Source organism: Lithobates pipiens, unplaced genomic scaffold, assembly GCF_037356315.1.
Source record: "Lithobates pipiens isolate NorthernLeopardFrog02 unplaced genomic scaffold, aLitPip1_a1.2 Scaffold_18, whole genome shotgun sequence".
NCBI classification, from domain to species: Eukaryota; Metazoa; Chordata; class Amphibia; order Anura; family Ranidae; genus Lithobates; species Lithobates pipiens.
In genome coordinates, this window is record NW_027507758.1 from 352,240,783 (window position 1) to 352,259,944 (window position 19,162).

Consider the following 19,162-nt stretch of genomic DNA (forward strand, 5'->3'; position numbering starts at 1 on the left):
AACCCATTGCTGTCTTTTGCTTCAACAGAAGCAAAAACAACAACAAAAACCAGACAGAGGCTGTAAGCCTTCCCCATTCCATATAAAACTAAAGAAGAGGTTTGGCTGTAGGTAAATTACAATTAAACGATCTGACAGCGCATATTTACTGTTGCATGTCCAATTTCTATCACTTTTATTTTGAAGGATGACAACATTTTACTTTCTATTTACTATATTTCTATTATTTTCATTTCTCTTTGCATTGTCCTATATTTTAGGTTTTAAACCCCTTTTATGCCTTTGAAGCTTGCAGTCTGGCTGTGTGGTTGGCAGTGGGATTCATCGAATATTCAGTTGCTGTTATTATAATGACTCTCATTTCCATCATTTTTACAGTTCATGACCTAAGAAAGGCAAGTTGTTTTACAGTGTCTTATCGATCAACCCAATACTGCTTTAAAACATTTTGTAATTATATTTTACTTATATGTGTGTGCGTGTGTGTGTGATTTAGCCTGTGTTCACACTAGAATGTAGTACTAGAAACCCTGTGTGTTCTTGTGATCTGCAACAAGTTTCAGTGCAATCTTAATGGCACCCCAAATGCAGGTCGCAAGCGCAGTTCTTTTGCCTGCACCAGATCATGTGGTACAAAATGACCATGCGATCCAGTTGCAGTACGTTCCCAAAATTGCTAAATGCAGAACTTTGCTGCTGATGCGGTGACATTTGAGCTCATTCAAAATGAATAGGCTCAAATCCCGAAACACTGTGTGAACCTAGGCTTAGTATCTGTATTTTCTTCTTCCCTACATGTTATCGTACTCAATCTAGCATTTTTCTTTAATATTTACAGTGGTGTGAAAAAGTGTTTGCCCCCTTCCTCATTTCCTGTTCCTTTGCATGTTTGTCACACTTAAGTGTTTCGGAACATCAAACCAATTTAAACAATAGTCAAGGACAACACAAGTAAACACAAAATGCAATTTGTAAATGAAGGTGTTTATTATTAAAGGTGAAAAAAAATCCAAACCATCATGGCCCTGTGTGAAAAAGTGATTGCCCCCTAAACCTAATAACTGGTTGGGCCACCCTTAGCAGCAACAACTGCAACCAAGCGTTTGCGATAACGTGCAATGAGGCTTTTACAGCGTCCTGGAGGAATTTTGGCCCACTCATCTTTGCAGAATTGTCCTAATTCAGTTACATTAGAGGGTTTTCGAGCATGAACGGCCTTTTTAAGGTCATACCACAACATCTCAATAGGATTCAGGTCAGGACTTTGGCTAGGCCACTCCAAAGTCTTCATTTTGTTTTTCTTCAGCCATTCGGTGGTGGACTTGCTGGTGTGTTTAGGATCATTGTCCTGCTGCAGAACCCAAGTTCGTTTCAGCTTGAGTACACGAACAGATGGTCGGACATTCTCCTTCAGGATCTCTTGGTAGACAGCAGAATTCATAGTTCCTTTTATCACGGCAAGTCTTCCAGGTCCTGAAGCAGCAAAACAGCCCCAGACCATCACACTACCACCACCATATTTTACTGTTGGTATAATGTTCTTTTTCTGAAATGCAGTGTTCCTTCTACGCCAGATATACTTGGACACACACCTTCCAAAGAGTTCCACTTTTGTCTCATCGGTCCACAGAATGTTGTCCCAAAAGTCTTGGGGATCATCAAGATGTGTTGTGGAGAAATTGAGACGAGCTTTGATGTTCTTTTTGCTCAGTAGTGGTTTTCTCCTTGGAACTCTGCCATGCAGGCCATTTTTGCCCAGTCTTTTCCTGATGGTGGAGGCATGAACGCTGACCTTAACTGAGGCAAGTGAGGCCTGCAGTTCCTTGGACGTTGTTGTGGGGTCTTTTGTGACCTCTTGGATGAGTCGTCGCTGCGCTCTTGGGGTAATTTTGGGCGGCCGGCCACTCCTGGGAAGGTTCACCACTGTTCCATGTCTTCGCCATTTGTGGATAATGGCTCTCACTGTGGTTCGCTGGATTCCCAAAGCTTTGGAAATGGCTTTATAACCCTTTCCAGACTGATAGATCTCAATTACTTTCTTTCTCAATTGTTCCTGAATTTCTTTGGGTCTCGGCATGATGTGTAGCTTTTAAGGATCTTCTGGTGGACCTTACTGTGTCAAGCAGCTCCTATTTAAGTGATGCCTTGATTGTGAACAAGTGTGGCAATAATCAGGCCTGGGTGTGGCTAGAGAAATTGAACTCAGGTGTGGACAACCACAGTTATAGTATGTTTTAACAAGGGGGGCAATCACTTTTTCACACAGGGCCATGATGGTTTGGATTTTTTTTCACCTTTAATAATAAACACCTTCATTTACAAATTGCATTTTGTGTTTACTTGTGTTGGCCTTGACTATTGTTTAAATTGGTTTGATGTTCCGAAACACTTAAGTGTGACAAACATGCAAAGGAACAGGAAATGAGGAAGGGGGCAAACACTTTTTCACACCACTGTATCTGTGATAAATAATACATTCACATAAATAAATATATCATTGTTTTTCTACAGGAATCAGTAAAGCTTCATAATCTGGTGAAATCCAACAACAGTGTCAAGGTGACCATACGCCAGAAAAATGGAGGCATGTTACATTACCAGAATACTAAAATATTGTAGTGATTAACATTGAAAGTATTGGAGGAGCCTTTAGCCACTTCCGGACCACCCACTGCACATATGCTGCGGCAGGGTGGCCTGGCTTTGCGAAACGTCGTACCTGTATGTCGTTTCCTGCATTAACTACTGTGGGTGCGTGCAATGAGAGTCTGTTGAGGCCTATCTCAGGACCAGGCACTGTTTCTGCTTTCTCCTTTCCACCACATATGCCAAAGGTGTGCACAGAGTTCATTGGCATGTACTGAGTAAATGATGGGGCCAGACAATATTTCTTTTTGCCAAGCTTAGAATATTGGTTTCTTTTTTTAAATGAGAGTAAAATTAATAAAGTGGATTATTATCACAAGAAAATTATAAAAAAACTATGAACAATCCAATAGCATAACCAAATCCCAGATAGAAAGGATAACTTGTCACAAATGTGTGGCAGTGCTGAAATGTAAGTCTGTTACCCTGCTGCACATTTTCCCTGGCAAGTTGTATACTTGTAGAGCACTTAAAGCACAAGTTCTAGTTGACACTTTTCCAACTTCTAGCAAATTTGCATGGCAAGTCTCTAGCAAAAGCAAAGCTGCAGCGGTGAGTCTACAGCACAAGCTTTGCAAGTCATAGTGGTCCCTGTGGTGGGATGACTATTGTACAACATAACTGCAGACTTGCAGAACGTTTGCAAAGAAAGTTGATCTGGAGTCATGCCATGCAGACTTGCTTCAATTTTGCAACAATCTTGTGAAGCCTGGCAAGTCTAGCAATAGTTTAGCAAGTCATTTTCAAACTTAATTCCTTCCTGGAAAATGATAGTGTTTGATATGGTAAAATCAAAGTTTATCACCAAAATCATGTGAGTATCATGTCAATGACATTGTTTTGTTTATTAACAAAGCCTTTAAACCTGTAATGGCCTTTTAAGAGGGGTGTAATGCACGGGAGGTGGCACAGCTTCTGTACCATGTGACCGCTTTGAGTGGCTCTCACAGCGGTCATATGATCGGGAGCTCATCCTGAAGCCTTGACTGAGGACTGTCTATGGCTCTTAGCATGCAACTTCATGCCCCTGTGGATGCATATGTGCAGCAGCTGGGTGTTAAAGCCCACCATTCTTGCACTGCATACATGTGTTACATGGTCAGCAAAAGGGTAAACACCATGTCAGTGCTGATGTGGTATTCACATGGCTTTGTTAAACAAAAAGAAGAAAAGAAAAGCGGAATAAAACATGTGGTGCACTTGCTTGAATTACTTATAGCCATTATATACATTTTTTTGCAGAATGTAAAGAGATTGAATCACACTGCTTGGTGCCCGGTGATGTAATTGTTCTTACAGGAAAGAGGCAGTTCTTACCATGTGATGCCATACTTCTCAATGGAGGATGTGTTGTGAATGAGAGCATGCTTACAGGTATACAGACAAACGGTGCAATATACAATGATATATGTTCTATTTCGATCACAGGATCATTTTAAAAGAGAATAGTTTATATTTTAGTTTTCTTAGGGTGTATAGATACACCTGGTATGCATATAATATATATTTTTTAGAATTTAAGATTATTTTAATGACATATCAAAAAGAAGCAAAGACTACAAACACATTTTACATAATTCTAATACATCTAAGTTCTGCATCTAAAGTATTGAAAAATTGCAAACTTAAATTTTGAGGTGACAAGTTTTTTGTAGTCTACCAACAGATAGGCGTCATATATTTTTAAACTAAATGTCAGAATACCAACTAATAACAATTGTAAATAGGATGATTACCACTTTTTTTTTAATTAACTATTTTATTTTATGCATTACTTTTTGTGGGTGGCTGCTTTTTATTGTTTAATTAGTTGTATTACATCACCTCATAACACTCATTACAAACTGATTGCAAATGCTCCTTAAGGCTAGGTTCATACTACTGCAATTTGATTTGATTTTCAGTGCAACTATGTAGTGTGACGTTTGGATGCATTGAACCAGGCCTTAGATACACCAAGAAATATGTAGTGCAGGGGCCTAATTGTATGACCAGATTGCCTCTAAATGTCCCTCCATGTAAAGCCCCATACACACTATCAGATTGTCTGCTGAGTTTTTCCTTCAGATTTACCAAAACCATATAATATGAGGTCAAACCTTAGGAGTTTCAATGTGTATGCAATCAGGCAGGCCCTTCTACTACATGGTTTTGGTAAATCTGAAGGAAAAACTGAGCAGACAATCTGATAGTGTGTACGGGGCTTAAGTCTATATGTCCATGCACATTGTGGGCATTTACAAGAGTTTAGAGGCCGAACCCCCCCCCCCCCCCACCCCAACCAGAGTTGCGTTCAGGAGAGGAGCTATTGAGCATAAAAACGCCTGATTTGCAGGTAAACTCGTCTAACCGTGCCTTTGACTAGGTGCATTTAGCGCTTGAGCATTTTTTCATTTAAGTCGCCATAAAATATTAATATTCTGGCCAATTAAATAAATCAAGGCCTTTACAAGTCAAAATGCACCTAAATGCAACTTAAGTGTGTTTATGAAGTTATTTTTCTCCTGCTAAGAGAAAAGCGTTTATAAAAGCCTCCTGTACATAAAGAGTTATACTGTTATAAAAATGAAGTTTAAATGAATGCTTTATCACAATTTGATGATTTGTTAAGATCAGTTTATAGTGTATTTAGCCACAGTTTAACCTCTTCTTTTTATGGACAAATGATTAGGATGGTTAGGATGGGCCTGTAGCATAGATATCTTTCCTGCAGTTAGCTTGTATTCTATCTGATAGTCAGACCATAAATTGGTATTATAAGTGCTGAAATCGAACCCCATTGAAGACAACTGGAGCTGAATGTGAAAATGGCCATTTTATAGGCTATGAGGCATAGAATTGCAAAACAAATGGCATGGGAAGCTGGGCACTGCCCTGGGGAACATGTACAAAATAAAACATGTTTTAATTATTTCCATTTGGTGGTGAGCAACACTTTTTATAATGCTTAAGAGTCAACATTAAAAATCCAGTGGCCATGGCCATTGCTCAAATATGGCCATATGGCCATATTTGGTCAGTGTTATCAGAGCTATCCTTGCACCTTTGTTTACAAGGCATGGTATACCAGTTAACAAATGAATGAGGCCGGGTGATGTCACTGGTTGCTAAGAATATGGTTAATGCCAGCACCTGGTGCTTCCTTAACAACCACTGACAGAGGAAACTGTCATATATATATAGTAAAACAGTATATACCCAGAGATCAAAAAATGTAGTTTCAAGGAGCAAGAAAATCTATCAAAATCAAGTTTATAAAAAATATGGAATTTTTTATTACATAGATAATATAAAACTATTTATAAAATTCTGGCCAAAACAACCCAATGTACAAAAGTATGATTGCCACTACATGTTTCACCACAATGTGGTTGTGGCCATTCACCCTGTTACCGGTAAGGCTCCAAAACCTGTTTAAAAGGGTCAATCCCTTGGGATAGATTGAATAAATGTTTTTGATCCTGCCTGGTTAAAAAGTGTCATATTGAAGGGGAGTACTCAGGCAGCACAAGTACCTTTAAAATTCAAGAAATCAGAAAATCTGAGGAAGTTTGCATTTGGGAAAAGGATATGAATATTGATCGATTAATTTGCTAAACTTCTTGAAATAATAGGTGTGACTATAGGGCAATCATTCTTCCCTCACTTTTTGTGGCACAGATGTTCTCCACTAGACCTCCTGGAGGGTCTTGGGGATCAAAAAAAGGTCCTAAAAAAGCTCCAGAAGAAGCAGATTTGTAGTTAGAGGCAATCATACTTTTGTACTTTGACCATTGGGTTGTTTTGGCCCGTATTTTATAAATAGTTTTATATTATCTATGTAATAAAAAAATTCTATATTTTAAAGCTTAAAACCACATTTTTGCTTTCAGGTTATATACTTTTTTGTCATATTTAAAGAAGATTGCGTTTATTAGAACCTCTGAAGCTCCAATTCTAATTTGATCAATTGTCATATATAGTAGTGGTAAAAAAATGCTACTATATATGACATTCAGCAGCAGTCTGAACAGGCAAAGTTTGGTCTTAACCTGTGTTTGGACTGAATTGAGAGCTCATTCCTAATCTTAAACAATGCTGCGGTTAAAGCTTGTTGCAATCTGCACAGTGAGCACCATCAAGGTTGGTCCTTTAGAGTGAATGGGAAGCCATACATCTACCTCATGTACTTTGTTTAAGACATTTGCCGGTACAAAAATAACGGCTGACATTCTACCGTGTGTATGTAGGTCTGTATGACAGAAGACACTTGTTCAGCCGGCTTTTGTCGGACATGCATCCCAGAAAACCAGCAACCGAATGACTCCCAGTCAGTGCTTTTAGCCAAGGGAAGAGCTGATCGTAGTGTTCTGGTCCAGTCCCCATGGCAGAACACAACAGCTCAGCGAGTAAGATCACTGGACTATCCTTGCATGGTTAATACAGAGGCTCCGACCTTACTGTGTCCCCGCCATTACAGATGATCATGTCAACAAGACTGAAAGAAGATTTCATTGCTGTCTTTTTTTATCATTTAATATTTCAGGAGTGCTGTTTTTTTTTCAACAGGTGAAAGTATTCCTGTCTCTAAAACTCCTCTACCTAACAATAACCATACCATGACATGGAAGGCTCACAGTGGGGAGGATTTCAAAAGACATATACTTTTCTGTGGAACAGAAGTCATTCAGACAAAGCCAACCAGCCATGGGCAAGTTAAGGCAGTTGTCTTAAAAACTGGTTAGTAAAGAGTTTGAAAAATCTGAAATTATGAAATGTACAAGTATGACTGTTTTAGACAAACATTTCAGTAGAACTAAACCCTCCTAATTTTTTATGCCAAGGAAGATGCCATCTTAGCCTCTGTTCGATCTGTGGTTGCTATGGTTCTGCATATATGATCAGCTATGACACCATGTGATGGTTTGACAATTTGGCTGAGAGCAAGCACCTGCAACAGTTATTATTCACAGCATGCCTTAAATGTACAGTAATGCCGTGACACGCGGTCGGAATTTCCGTCAACAAATATTCAATGTGAGCTTGTTGTCTGAAATTCCAACTGTGTGTGTAGGCTTCATGGGACATTTGTTGTCAGAATTTCCGAGAACAAAAATTTGAGAGCTGGTTCTCAAATGTTCTGACAACAAAATCCGTTGTCGTAAATTCTGAGCACAAAATTCCACGCATGCTCGGAATCAAGCAGAAGAGCCGCACTGGCCATTGAACTTTTCTCGGCTCGGCATACGTTGTACGTCACCGCGTTCTTGAGGGTCGGAATTTCCAGCAACATTTGTGCAACCGTGTGTATGCAAGACAAGTTTGAGCCAACATCCGTCTGAAATAAATCCAGGATTTTGTTGTCAGAATGTCCAATCGTGTGTATGCAGCATTTCTGTTTTGAGAAACAATTAAATATATGGGTTTAGTTCTGCTTTAATATTAATATGTGTCTGTATTAATCTATGGATCTGTACAACAAGTTTTTCTTAATGTATTCTTATGAAAGAATTTATTTTGTATGTGCAGGATTTAATACAGCTAAGGGGGATTTGGTCAGATCCATCTTGTACCCGAAACCCATGAATTTTAAATTGTATAGGGATGCCTTCAGATTCTTAATGATATTAGCCGGAGTTGCTGTCATTGGAACAATCTACACTGTGGCTGTTTTTGTCTTATGGGGGGTAAGTTATGACAGCAATAGCACCTGCATAACAGTATGAAGATCAAACAAATTCATTTATAATAGATAAAATGCAGTTTTTACAACCTTACTAATAAAAAAAAGACATCAATGGTAATTTTTTTGGAAATTTATTTTTTTATATTGCTGTTAAAAATAATCAATATTGCCATAGAAATAATTGATCAACAATATTATTTGTGTAAATGATAATGCCTTTAAATAGGCCTTTGTGTTTTTTTAGAATGTGTAAAGTAAAGCATGCAGATTAAATTAGAGCATAATAAAGTTAATTTAGATGCATGTAGAGGTCAGTAATAAAGATGTTTTCTATGAGCTGCTGAGCAAACACCCCAAAAAAAGAAAGAAATACTTGTGAAGGTTATTGATCCTAGGTGGCCTATACCATAACAAAATACCTGAAAATGTATTTAATACAAAGTCTAATGACTGTGAATTGGAGAGTTGCAATTACATTTTAGTAATGAGATACTACAGGATATGTCTACCATATGTGTTTACTGTCTCCAGTGGTCTCCTATATAGCACACATCAGTTGTTAAGCAAATATATCAGACTGATGCTGAATCGTGTGGATCTTTATTAATACAAGATCAACAGTATAACAGATGAGGCATATTAACCACTTGCTTACTGGGCACTTAAACCCCCCTCAGTCCCAGACCAATTTTCAGCTTTCAGCGCTGATGCACTTTGAATGACAATTGCGCGGGCATACAACACTGTACCCAAATGAAATTTTTATCATTTTTTTCCCACAAATAGAGCTTTCTTTTGGTGGTATTTAGTTACAGCTCGGAGTTTTATTTTTTGCTAAACAAACAAAAAAAGATGCAAAAAAAAAAAAAAAAAAATCATGTTTTAATAGTTTGTTATAAAATTTTGCAAACGGGTCATTTTTCTCCTTCATTGAAGTGCGCTGATTAGGCGGCACTGATAGGCTGCATTGGTGGGCACTGATGGGCTGCATTGGTGGGCACTGATGGGCTGCATTGGTGGGCACTGATAGGCTGCACTGGTGGGCACTGATAGGCATAGTTAAGGCGGCACTAATAGGCACAGATAAGGCGGCACCGATGGGCACAGATAAGGCGGCACTGATGGGCAAAGATGGGCACAGATAAGATGGCACGGATGGGTGGCACGGATAAGTGGCACGGATGGGTGGCACGGATGGGCACTGATAGGTACCACAGATAGATGGGACTGATGGGCACTGATAGGTGGCACTGATAGGTGGCTCTGATAGGTGGCACTGCTGGGCACTGATGGGCGGCACTGCTGGGCACTGCTGGGCGGCACTGCTGGGCACTGATGGGCGGCACTGGGGTGCAGCACCTTTGAGGCAGATTTTGGGTGGCACTGTGGGTGGCACTGCGGGTGGCACTGCGGGTGGCACTGTGGGCACTGCTGGGTGGCACTGTGGGCACTGCTGGGTGGCACTGTGGGCACTATGGGCACTGCTGGGTGGCACTGACAGGGGGGCACTTACTTTAGTTCAGGATGGCACTGCGGGTGGCAGGTGGGCACTGGCAGGGGGCAGGTGTCCGCTGGATATGCTGGCCGTGATCGGGACTGATGTCCCGAACACGGCCGCCGGCGATCGGCTTTTTTTTTTCTCCTCGCGCTGTCAGCGCGAGGAGGAATACTAGCCGATTACCGGCTCCGTTTTATCACATGATCAGCTGTCATTGGCTGACAGCTGATCACGTGATAAGGGGTCGGGATCGACCCCTTACACGGATCGGTGATCAGGCGAGTCTCACGGACTCGCCGATCACAGAGCGCGCCGCGCGCGCCCCTCAGGGGGCGCGCAGGCCGCTCGTAACCAGGACTACGTCAATAGACGTAGTCCCGGAAATGTGGGTCCGCGCTATTGCCGTCATTTTGCAATAGCGCGGTACCCAAGTGGTTAAACAATATAGTATTATAGAATATTACCTCTATTTGTCTTTCAGGAGTCTCTGACTGAAGTAGTGGTGAAAGCTTTGATCATTATCACCACCGCTGTCCCTCCAGCACTGTCAGCTGCCTTGTCTACAGGTATTATGTACGCTCAACGCAGACTCAAAACCAAAGGGATTTTCTGCATCAGTCCTCAAAGGATCAATGTATGTGGTCGGCTAAACATTATTTGTTTTGATAAGGTAAGGTTGTAGTGAGATTCCAGAACATACTTTTTTTAAGTCTGTACTGTGTTCATTTGAGTTCTTTAATAATAAGTTCATGATTGTTTCATATACAACGTAATTATTCATTTATAAGCCATGTACAGAACAGTGTGAATGAATTACAATAATATAGAAGGAATTTCTGTATATATTAATAGTAAGACTGTTTTGTGTATTTTATAACATTTATTTTATTTTATCTTATTTTATTTTATAACAGACGGGTACCCTAACAGAAGATGGATTAGACCTTTGTGGAGTACTGCCTTCTCAAGGGAACTTGTAGGTTCCATACACTAGTGAACATTTCTAATATAAGTATCAGAATAATAAATGAGTTCTAATGCGAAGATAGGAAAAGCTGACCTTTTAGTACATTGCGAGATATCTGCCCTGTTTCAATCATCTATGGCAGCATTAAGTCACAGCATCCCCATAGTTATAATTATAAGCTATCAATTTTCTTAAGTCTTGCCACAACTTGAGGGCCCCAAGTGTCAATCCCTTAGCCCTTGTACACACGGTCGGACATTCCGACAACAAAATCCATCAAATTTTGTCCAAAACCGGTGTTGCATACACATGGTTGGACAAAGTTGTTAGAAAATCCGATCGTTCTGAACGTGATGACATTATTTCGTTACGACGGGACTACGTTCAGGCTAGTAACCAATAGCTTTGGTCTAGGAATTTGATCTGAGCATGTGTGGCACATTGTCCGATCGGAATTCTCTACACACAATCGGACAAAGTCCGATCGGATCATGTTGTCGGAAAATTTTATAGCCCAGCTCTAAAAGTTTGTCTGTCGGATATTCAGATGGAAACAGTCCGATGGAGCCCACACACAGTCAGATTATCCGACAACATGGTCCGATCGGACATTTTCCGTCGGAATGTCGGACCGTGTGTACAAGGGCTAAGAGGTAAAACATGTCTATGCTCAAATCATGTTAACATTTAGGATTCTCATTTAACTTCACATAACATCAGAAAGTATTGAACATTATGTATATAAAATAACATGTATCATCTTTTATATCATGTAAGGACTTGGCCTGGGAGTAGTGGGGCATTTGCCATTCTGGGCCAGTACAAATAAGAAATGTTGGATGCCTGGGTTTACATATACAGTAGCTATCGCCTCCCTGTTCAGACCTTCTATCACAGCACATGGCAGAGGGAAATCTTCCAGCTAGACTTCTTTTGTGGCTCTGACATGTAATGTGACTTAAAGATCAGCTTAAAAATTTCTCACAGCTATAGTCTCATTACTTACCTGTAATGAAGGAGGTATCACATAGTGAAGGCAACTGGATCCTGGAGAAATCTTCATTGCAGGAATCTTCTTCCTGTCTCTTAGCTTCAGGTGCTACCATGGTTAACAGCTTTGGGTCTACAGACAGAACATTAGTTTAAATGGTCTGATGCGGACACCCCCAGCTTCCTTCTCCACCATTGAGAAAAGTTCTTTCAATGATTATGTTGTAACACATTTGTGAATGTGGAGAAGGAGACTGATCAAAATCCCCCCCATTCACAGAGCATGTTGTGTTATGTACTCTAAAATAAACTAGTGTATTTTTTACTGAAATACTAGTGCTTGATAAACCATTGTGGAAATATCATGTGCCATAAAAAACTGGAGCTACCACCATTTTGTTCCCCAGGATCCCGGCTTTCAGGAGGTATATAATATTTTGGAATTTTTAAATAATCTTTATGCCTAAAATTACAACATATGTGCAAAAAACATCAAAAATGGCTCTGTCAAAAGGGTTAACCCTGTGTTAAGCTATGCCCCTGTTATTCAACTGACAAAGTTTTCCTTTTCTAAAACCTCTTTTATGAACAGCTATCACTCTCAGTCTAACAAAGGATAATGTTATGAAAGAAAAAAAAAAAAACTAAACAGGTTAAGTGTGATAATTTGGAAATATCAGAGATTCCCTAGTTAGCTAATTATTTTTTTAAAGTGAGCAGTGGCACTGAATCAGTTTTTTTATGTTTTCCCTTTAGCTTCCAGAAATTACATAACTTTGCATCAGATGACACTTTGCCTTGGAGTCCCCTTCTCGGAGCACTAAGCTGCTGCCACTCATTAGTTTCAATTGATGGAAAACTTCAAGGAGACCCACTGGATCTAAAAATGTTTGAAGGCACACAATGGGTAAGGATGTTTTTTTTTTTTTTTTTACCATATTGTTTTGTTTGGTTTTTGAATAAATTAAAGAAGACAAATGTACAGACAGTAGTAGCAGACCAATTATAATAAACAAGCTTTAAGAGTCATGTCAATCAAAAGTTCAAGGTATCTAGTTTTCTTCACAGAGAGAATATTGCAATATATGGCATAGATATTATAAAAGATTTCTGTACGCATAGGGGTTAATTTACTAAAACTGAAGAGTGAAAAATCTAGTGCAGCTGTACATGGTAGTCAATCAGCTTCTAACTTCAGCTTGTTCAATTAACCACTTGCCAATGTATATATAGGTTGTAGCTTTCAAGTGATTTACCAGGGTTATGGCTGAAGCCATAAGCATAGTATTTTTTTTCTCATGAAAGCCGTCCTGAGCGGCTCATTAGCCGATTGATCGCTTTTAGTCGCAGCAGGAGAGGACGCTCCCCCTCCCCATGCCGCTCACCAGTGTTTTGCGGGCTTATCGTTGTTACAGGTATGCGCGAGAAATGATTTGACTGTTGGTCACAGAAGCGAACACCAGGTCATCTCTGATCGTCTCTATGGCTTTTTGAAGACCATCATAATGTCACTTCCAATCTAGGGTGGAAGTAAATAATACATTTTTTTTTTTTTTTTGGGTATTTTGCTTATAAAGGTAAAGGAGAGATTTGGAGTCTTTTTTTATTTTATTTATTTATTACAGTGAATCTTTTCCCAAAAATATTTGAAAAACCGCTGTGCAAACACCGCAAAAAAAATGCAAAAATTTGCAACAATCTCCATTTTATTCCCTAGGGTCTCTGCTAAAAAAATAAAAAAATAAAATAAATTATAATGTTTGGGATTTATAAGTAATTTTCTAGCAAAAAATACTGATTTAGGCCGGGTTCACACCTATGCGAATTAGATGCGGGGTTTTTCCGCATTCAATTCGCATAGCAGGAGAATGTGACTGGTTCCCTATGGAGCCGGTTCACATAGCTCTGTTGCGGCTGCGGAGCGCACTGCACAAAAACGATGTGAGTCTCTGGCTCCGTTTAAGGGCCAAATTCAGGCATAGAATTGGCCCTGATTCATCCCTGAAATAGGGAACAGGGACGCACACCGCTCCTGTGCGATCCGCAGTGGGTTATAGTGTGAGCCCGGCCTTATGCTAAAAAAAAGGGCCAGAAAAGGCTTGGTCTTTTTTGACAATAAACCCTGGAAGCTGATTGGTTTCTATGCAGAGCTGCACCAGCTTTTGCACTCTCGAGTTTTAGTAAATCAACCCCATAAAAACAAAACACTATTATGATCTAAACTAACAAGGCTCATAGTACATTCTATTGAGTTAATTTTATCATCAAGTGATGACTGTTTTTTTAAAGAGTGCAGTTTAGTTGGGTAAGTTGATTAAAGTAGGGAAGCGAACGGATGTAGCCTCAAAGGAATGGGGTATTGTGTGTATAGCAGTTTGTGGTGTGGTATATTGATAGTGATGCAGAAATGGTGTTATGTGCTGAGGAGGGGTGATATTTTGCAGAGAGTATTGCTAAGTTTGGCCGTGTGGTACCAGAAATAGTTTTTGAAGGTGCCAACTATTTATATTTCACCCTGGAGGGGTAAAATTTAGCATAGTGAACTGGAAGTACTGGATTGAACTTAATAGAACATGAGTCTTTTTTCGGCCTCATTTTATGTATAACTTCTCATCAAATTTCATCAAATTTCAGTGATAGAGATTTCCCTCTGTAATGGACAGTCATACTGCTAACATGGCAAATATTTTTTATTTATTTAAAGAGACAAGTATTTACCAAAGTGTTTTTAGAACTTAACCTCCCTGGCGGTATGATTCATTCTGGAATTAGGTGCTGAAAGCGGTACAATTATTTTGCATGGAAATCTGGCTTTTATTTTGTAGTCCTGTAATTCTTAGGAATAACTCTCTTAAATCTGTTCTAGCAGACATGCCGGGTATGATAAAGTTTATAATATAATAAAGAATAATAAAAATTATTCAAAATTGTAATCAAATCCTAAAACACTGAAAAATTGACACTTTTTGGTTGCTATGGACAATCTCCAAATTCCAGGCAGAAAAAACTGTATTTATAATATAAAAGTGCATGCAAGGCATTGCACAGACCACTAGGGACAAAGGGTGTGTGTATTTTTTAATACAGCACTGTAATCTGTAAGATTACAGTACTGTGTGTGTTTTGTGTCTTTTTACTTTTTTGAATTTACCTCCGTTCTCCGCTCCCGTGCACCGTAACGTCGCAGGGAACGGAGCTTGGCGGCATTCGGCACTGTGAAACGAGCGGAGGACAGCTCGATCACACAGCGCGGAGCACATCGCTGGATCCAGGGGACAAGGTAAGTCTCACTGCGTCCTCCCTGCATCCAGTGAAGCCATCCCCAGTCTGGCTCGGGGGTTACCGCTCCTATCAGTAAATTCCGAATCTGAGCCAGACTCGGGATTACCGCTAGGGGGGGTTAAACCCTCAATTTAACTTAATAGCATCCAGCCCTAGGTAATGGTTTACAATTCATATAAGCATAGATCAACACAAACGTTTTGGCATAGACCTGATGTAGGTAGAGTAAACTTAGTTGCTATTATGTAGATGCTGTCTTAAGCAAACCGTGGATGACTCAAAAACCATATGAAAACTCTAGTTAATCATCAGATTGGTAGTTTTTCACATTATTAGTGCACCGGCTGCTACAAGCGAAAGTGCCGATCCAACATGCTGGATTTTTTTCTAGAAAAACAAAACAAATTATGGCACAATTGTATGTTCCATTCACATTTTTCACTCAACAGAACATTTGGTTTTCAAATTGTCTATGGTCAGCCTTAATTTAGTACCTTTGAGTAACTTTGTATATGCAGGCATGCCCCACTTTTAAGTACACAGTGGGGTTTATTTACTAAAGCTAGAAAGTTCAAAATCAGGCTCACTTCTGCATAGAAACCAATGAGCTTCTAATCTCAGCTTGTTCAATTAAGCTTTGGTAATAAAACCCGGAAGCTCATTTGTTTCTATGCAGAAATTAGCCTGATTTTGCACTTTCTAGCTTCAGTAAATAAACGCCAGTGTGTAATTAAAAGTGGGGTATGCCTGTACACAAGATGCTAGTGTTAAAGTATTTAAAGTAGTTAAGTATTTATTTTAAAGTAGTATTAATCCCTCCTATCCTTTTCAGCCAAGGAAGCTGCCATCTTGGCCTCTGTTTGATTTTCAAATGCCATGGTGCTGCACATGTGATTACCTATGACACCAGCTATTGGATGGTTTGACAGTTTGGCATATCCTGGAAATGTCATATCCTGGAAATGTCATATGCTGGGAATGGCATATGCTGGGAATGTAACTGTGTTATGAAAACTGGTAAATCAATGGGTTTAGTTCCTCTTTAAGTATAAACAAATACAATTATTATACATGTGTAGTGTAGGCAATAGTTATACATATTTCAACTGATCAAACTATGGCAAATTTGATTCTAATGTGTTTAGTTACTGCACTTACCACTGTTGACATCTTTATTTGTCTTTGCACTGCTTCATTAAACACCTCTGACAGACATACCTATTAGTTTTTTAACTTTTTAAAGAGTCCTAAAAATATAACTTTACATTTTTTACAGGCATTTGAGCAGTCAAGTTCTGAAAATAGTGAAACTGCATCATCTATCTTAGTTTTAAAGCCTGGTCAAGCATGCAGTTCTGTGAGTTTAAACCTTTTTATTCTTTGTTAGCTGATCCTAGTTATGAAAATGTAACATTTGTAGGGCAGTCTACAATATTTGAATAGTTATCATTCATCATTTGTTTTAATCATTTAGGGTCCAGCAGAAGGAATAGCCATCATCCACCAGTTTCCATTTTCCTCTAGTTTACAGCGCATGTCTGTCATTACACAAGAGATTGGACAAGATAAACATGTAGTATATATGAAAGGAGCTCCTGAGACGGTGATTAAATTCTGCAGGGAAGACAGTGGTAAGATATATTGTCATATTTCATTTTAGGTAACATTATAGGTTCTGTTTACACAAAATGCCTTTCTACCACTAGGTGGCTCTCTAGTACCTGAAATACAAATTTCTAGTATACACCTATTCTCTTGGCTGACTGTTCACACAATGGAGAATTAAAATGGTAAACAACCTCCAAGCCCCACAATGAAGACTACTAGATTAGCGCATAGTCTAAACTCCTCAAAGCATTAGAGGCCCAGAACTTTAGAATTCCCAAACATCTCACAAATCTCGTTAAAACTCAGCAAAGGCATTGCTAAAATTAATGATTACAACTTTTGACTCTTGATTGCCAGCTTTTGTAGTAACATCAAATTCAAACACCTACAAACACTTGGAAGATGTACAAAGGATGAATGCCAACAGTGTGAAACTTTTTAATGGGCAAACGAGAAACTCTAACAGAGTAGACATGGAAGAACCTTTCTCTCATAACTGAAAACCAAAACACCTTGGTCAGTTATGATGCTGGCAAAACTTTTGACTTTATTTCAGAGGCTTATAATTGATTTCTAAAAGTGACTCTGTCAGCCTAAAACTAAATATCCAGTTTAAAGATTCATGCTAAAGAATAAGCAATATACTCACCTCCCTGGTGACCCATGTCACTTACCTCCCTTCCATTCCAGTGCTGTATTCAATACTTCTGGGAATGTCCCTCATCTCAAGGGCTCAGGCATTCAACACTCCTGGAACTAAAGATAGTGGCAGAGGCTGCAGTGCTGGAATGGAGGGGAGGCGTGGGTGAATATATTATCTCTTCTCTTTCAGGAACTTTAATCTTAATATCAATGATAGCAATGCATGCCTCTGTACTCTAATGCCGCGTACACGTGATCGAATTGTCCGGCGGACTTAGTCCGCCGTACCACAGTACACTGTACAATTCGATCATATGTGGGCTTCAGCTGACTTTTTCACCGTAAAAGTCCAGCAGACTTAAATAGTAGTTTTGACTCAAAATTTGTCCGCCGGACTTGGCTTCCAGCGAACAATCCGTTTGTCAGTGTGCTAGTCCGTCGGACTAAGAATGATGCATGCTCTGAAGCAAGTACGAGAAGGAAGCTATTGGCTACTGGCTATTGAACTTCCTTTTTCTAGTCCCGTCGTACATGCTGTATGTAATTGCATTAGAAATTTCCGGACTTTCGGAGTGTCCGTGTGTGGCCAAGTCCGTTCGTTATAAAGTCCGGCGGATTGTTTGCCGGACCAAGTCCGCCGGACAATTCGATCGTGTGTAAGTGGCATGACTAAAACTTGAGTGAATGTATTGTCTACTTCTTATCTAATTCCTTGTTATTGGTGTTTGTATTGTTGGAATTTTTTCACCACACCCGAAATTTAATTAACATGCATTTACTAAAAGCTTGGGATACCAGCTAGTATGACTTATAAGTCACTGTGGGTATCTAATGGCGACAACAAATAAGGTAAATGAGATGCCTCCAATACCTCTTGTCTACCTTGTCTTATAAGCTCTGTTATTAAATACGAGGAAGGCTCATCAAAATCAATAGAAACATTTCTGTGTTTTTTTACTAAATGAAAATGTTTTCTACAAAAAGTTTGTCACATTTATTAAGAACAAAGTCACATTTAATAAGGATACATTTTGGTATACTCTTGAGCAGCTCTAACAAAAAAAATTAAATAAATTAATAACTATAAATAAATACAATAACGCGAGTTTACTCACTGTTTTGGGTGCACTGATCCTTTAATACCATGTAATCTATAAAATTCAGTAAGTGCAACATTTGACAAATACAAAAATGCTACCTAATAAATAAGCAATATACTTCAATGTTACCAGTGAAAGAAAAATAAAAGAATGTTCTGAGTTGTGTTTCTAAGGCTTTAGCTTTTATCTAACTAAACATATTTATGAATGACCTATGTTGTCCCATAATCTTTAAACCTAATAACTATGTATATGTATGTGTGTGTGTATATGTATATATATATATATATATATATATATATATATATATATATATAATGAGCCAAGGAGATTCACCCTCTCTATTTGACCTATTTACTGTTATAATCTAAAGTCTAATTAAAAGTAAATTCCACATTTTGGGTTGACATGAGAACACAAATATAGAGGGGAAATCTTCCGATGGGGTTATTATTTTTGGTGACCCTGTTGACACACTGGGATGCCCTCACTTTGGAGGGATTTGTTCTCACTTCCTGGCTATGAGAAATAAAAAGAAATAACCCCAATGGCACACAGCTAGCCAAAAAAAAATATTCTAAAATAATAATAAAAAAGTTTTACCTTCAGTTACTCCATAAGGTCTCTTGCACACGGACACCTAAAAATTACACATTTTTAGGCAATTGGGCATTTTTATTTTACTAATCTAAAAGCAGCCCAACACAATCCAAGAAAAGCTTTGTTGTATGTGTACGTGTGAATATGAGTGTTTATTACCCTAT

General features: G+C 39.0%; 1 protein-coding gene across 1 annotated transcript in view; it reads left to right on the forward strand.

The window, feature by feature from the left end:
• The window catches only part of LOC143988155 (putative cation-transporting ATPase 13A4), a 65,932-nt gene that overhangs the window by 18,123 nt on the left and 28,647 nt on the right, over positions 1-19,162 (forward strand). Inside the window, exons 7-16 of the mRNA XM_077487484.1 lie at positions 261-395; positions 2,512-2,584; positions 3,889-4,020; positions 7,195-7,365; positions 8,155-8,312; positions 10,291-10,479; positions 10,724-10,785; positions 12,523-12,673; positions 16,325-16,405; positions 16,523-16,679. Of these exons, the coding sequence (XP_077343610.1) occupies positions 261-395; positions 2,512-2,584; positions 3,889-4,020; positions 7,195-7,365; positions 8,155-8,312; positions 10,291-10,479; positions 10,724-10,785; positions 12,523-12,673; positions 16,325-16,405; positions 16,523-16,679 (1,309 nt within the window). The remainder of the gene's footprint in view (positions 1-260; positions 396-2,511; positions 2,585-3,888; positions 4,021-7,194; positions 7,366-8,154; positions 8,313-10,290; positions 10,480-10,723; positions 10,786-12,522; positions 12,674-16,324; positions 16,406-16,522; positions 16,680-19,162) is intronic.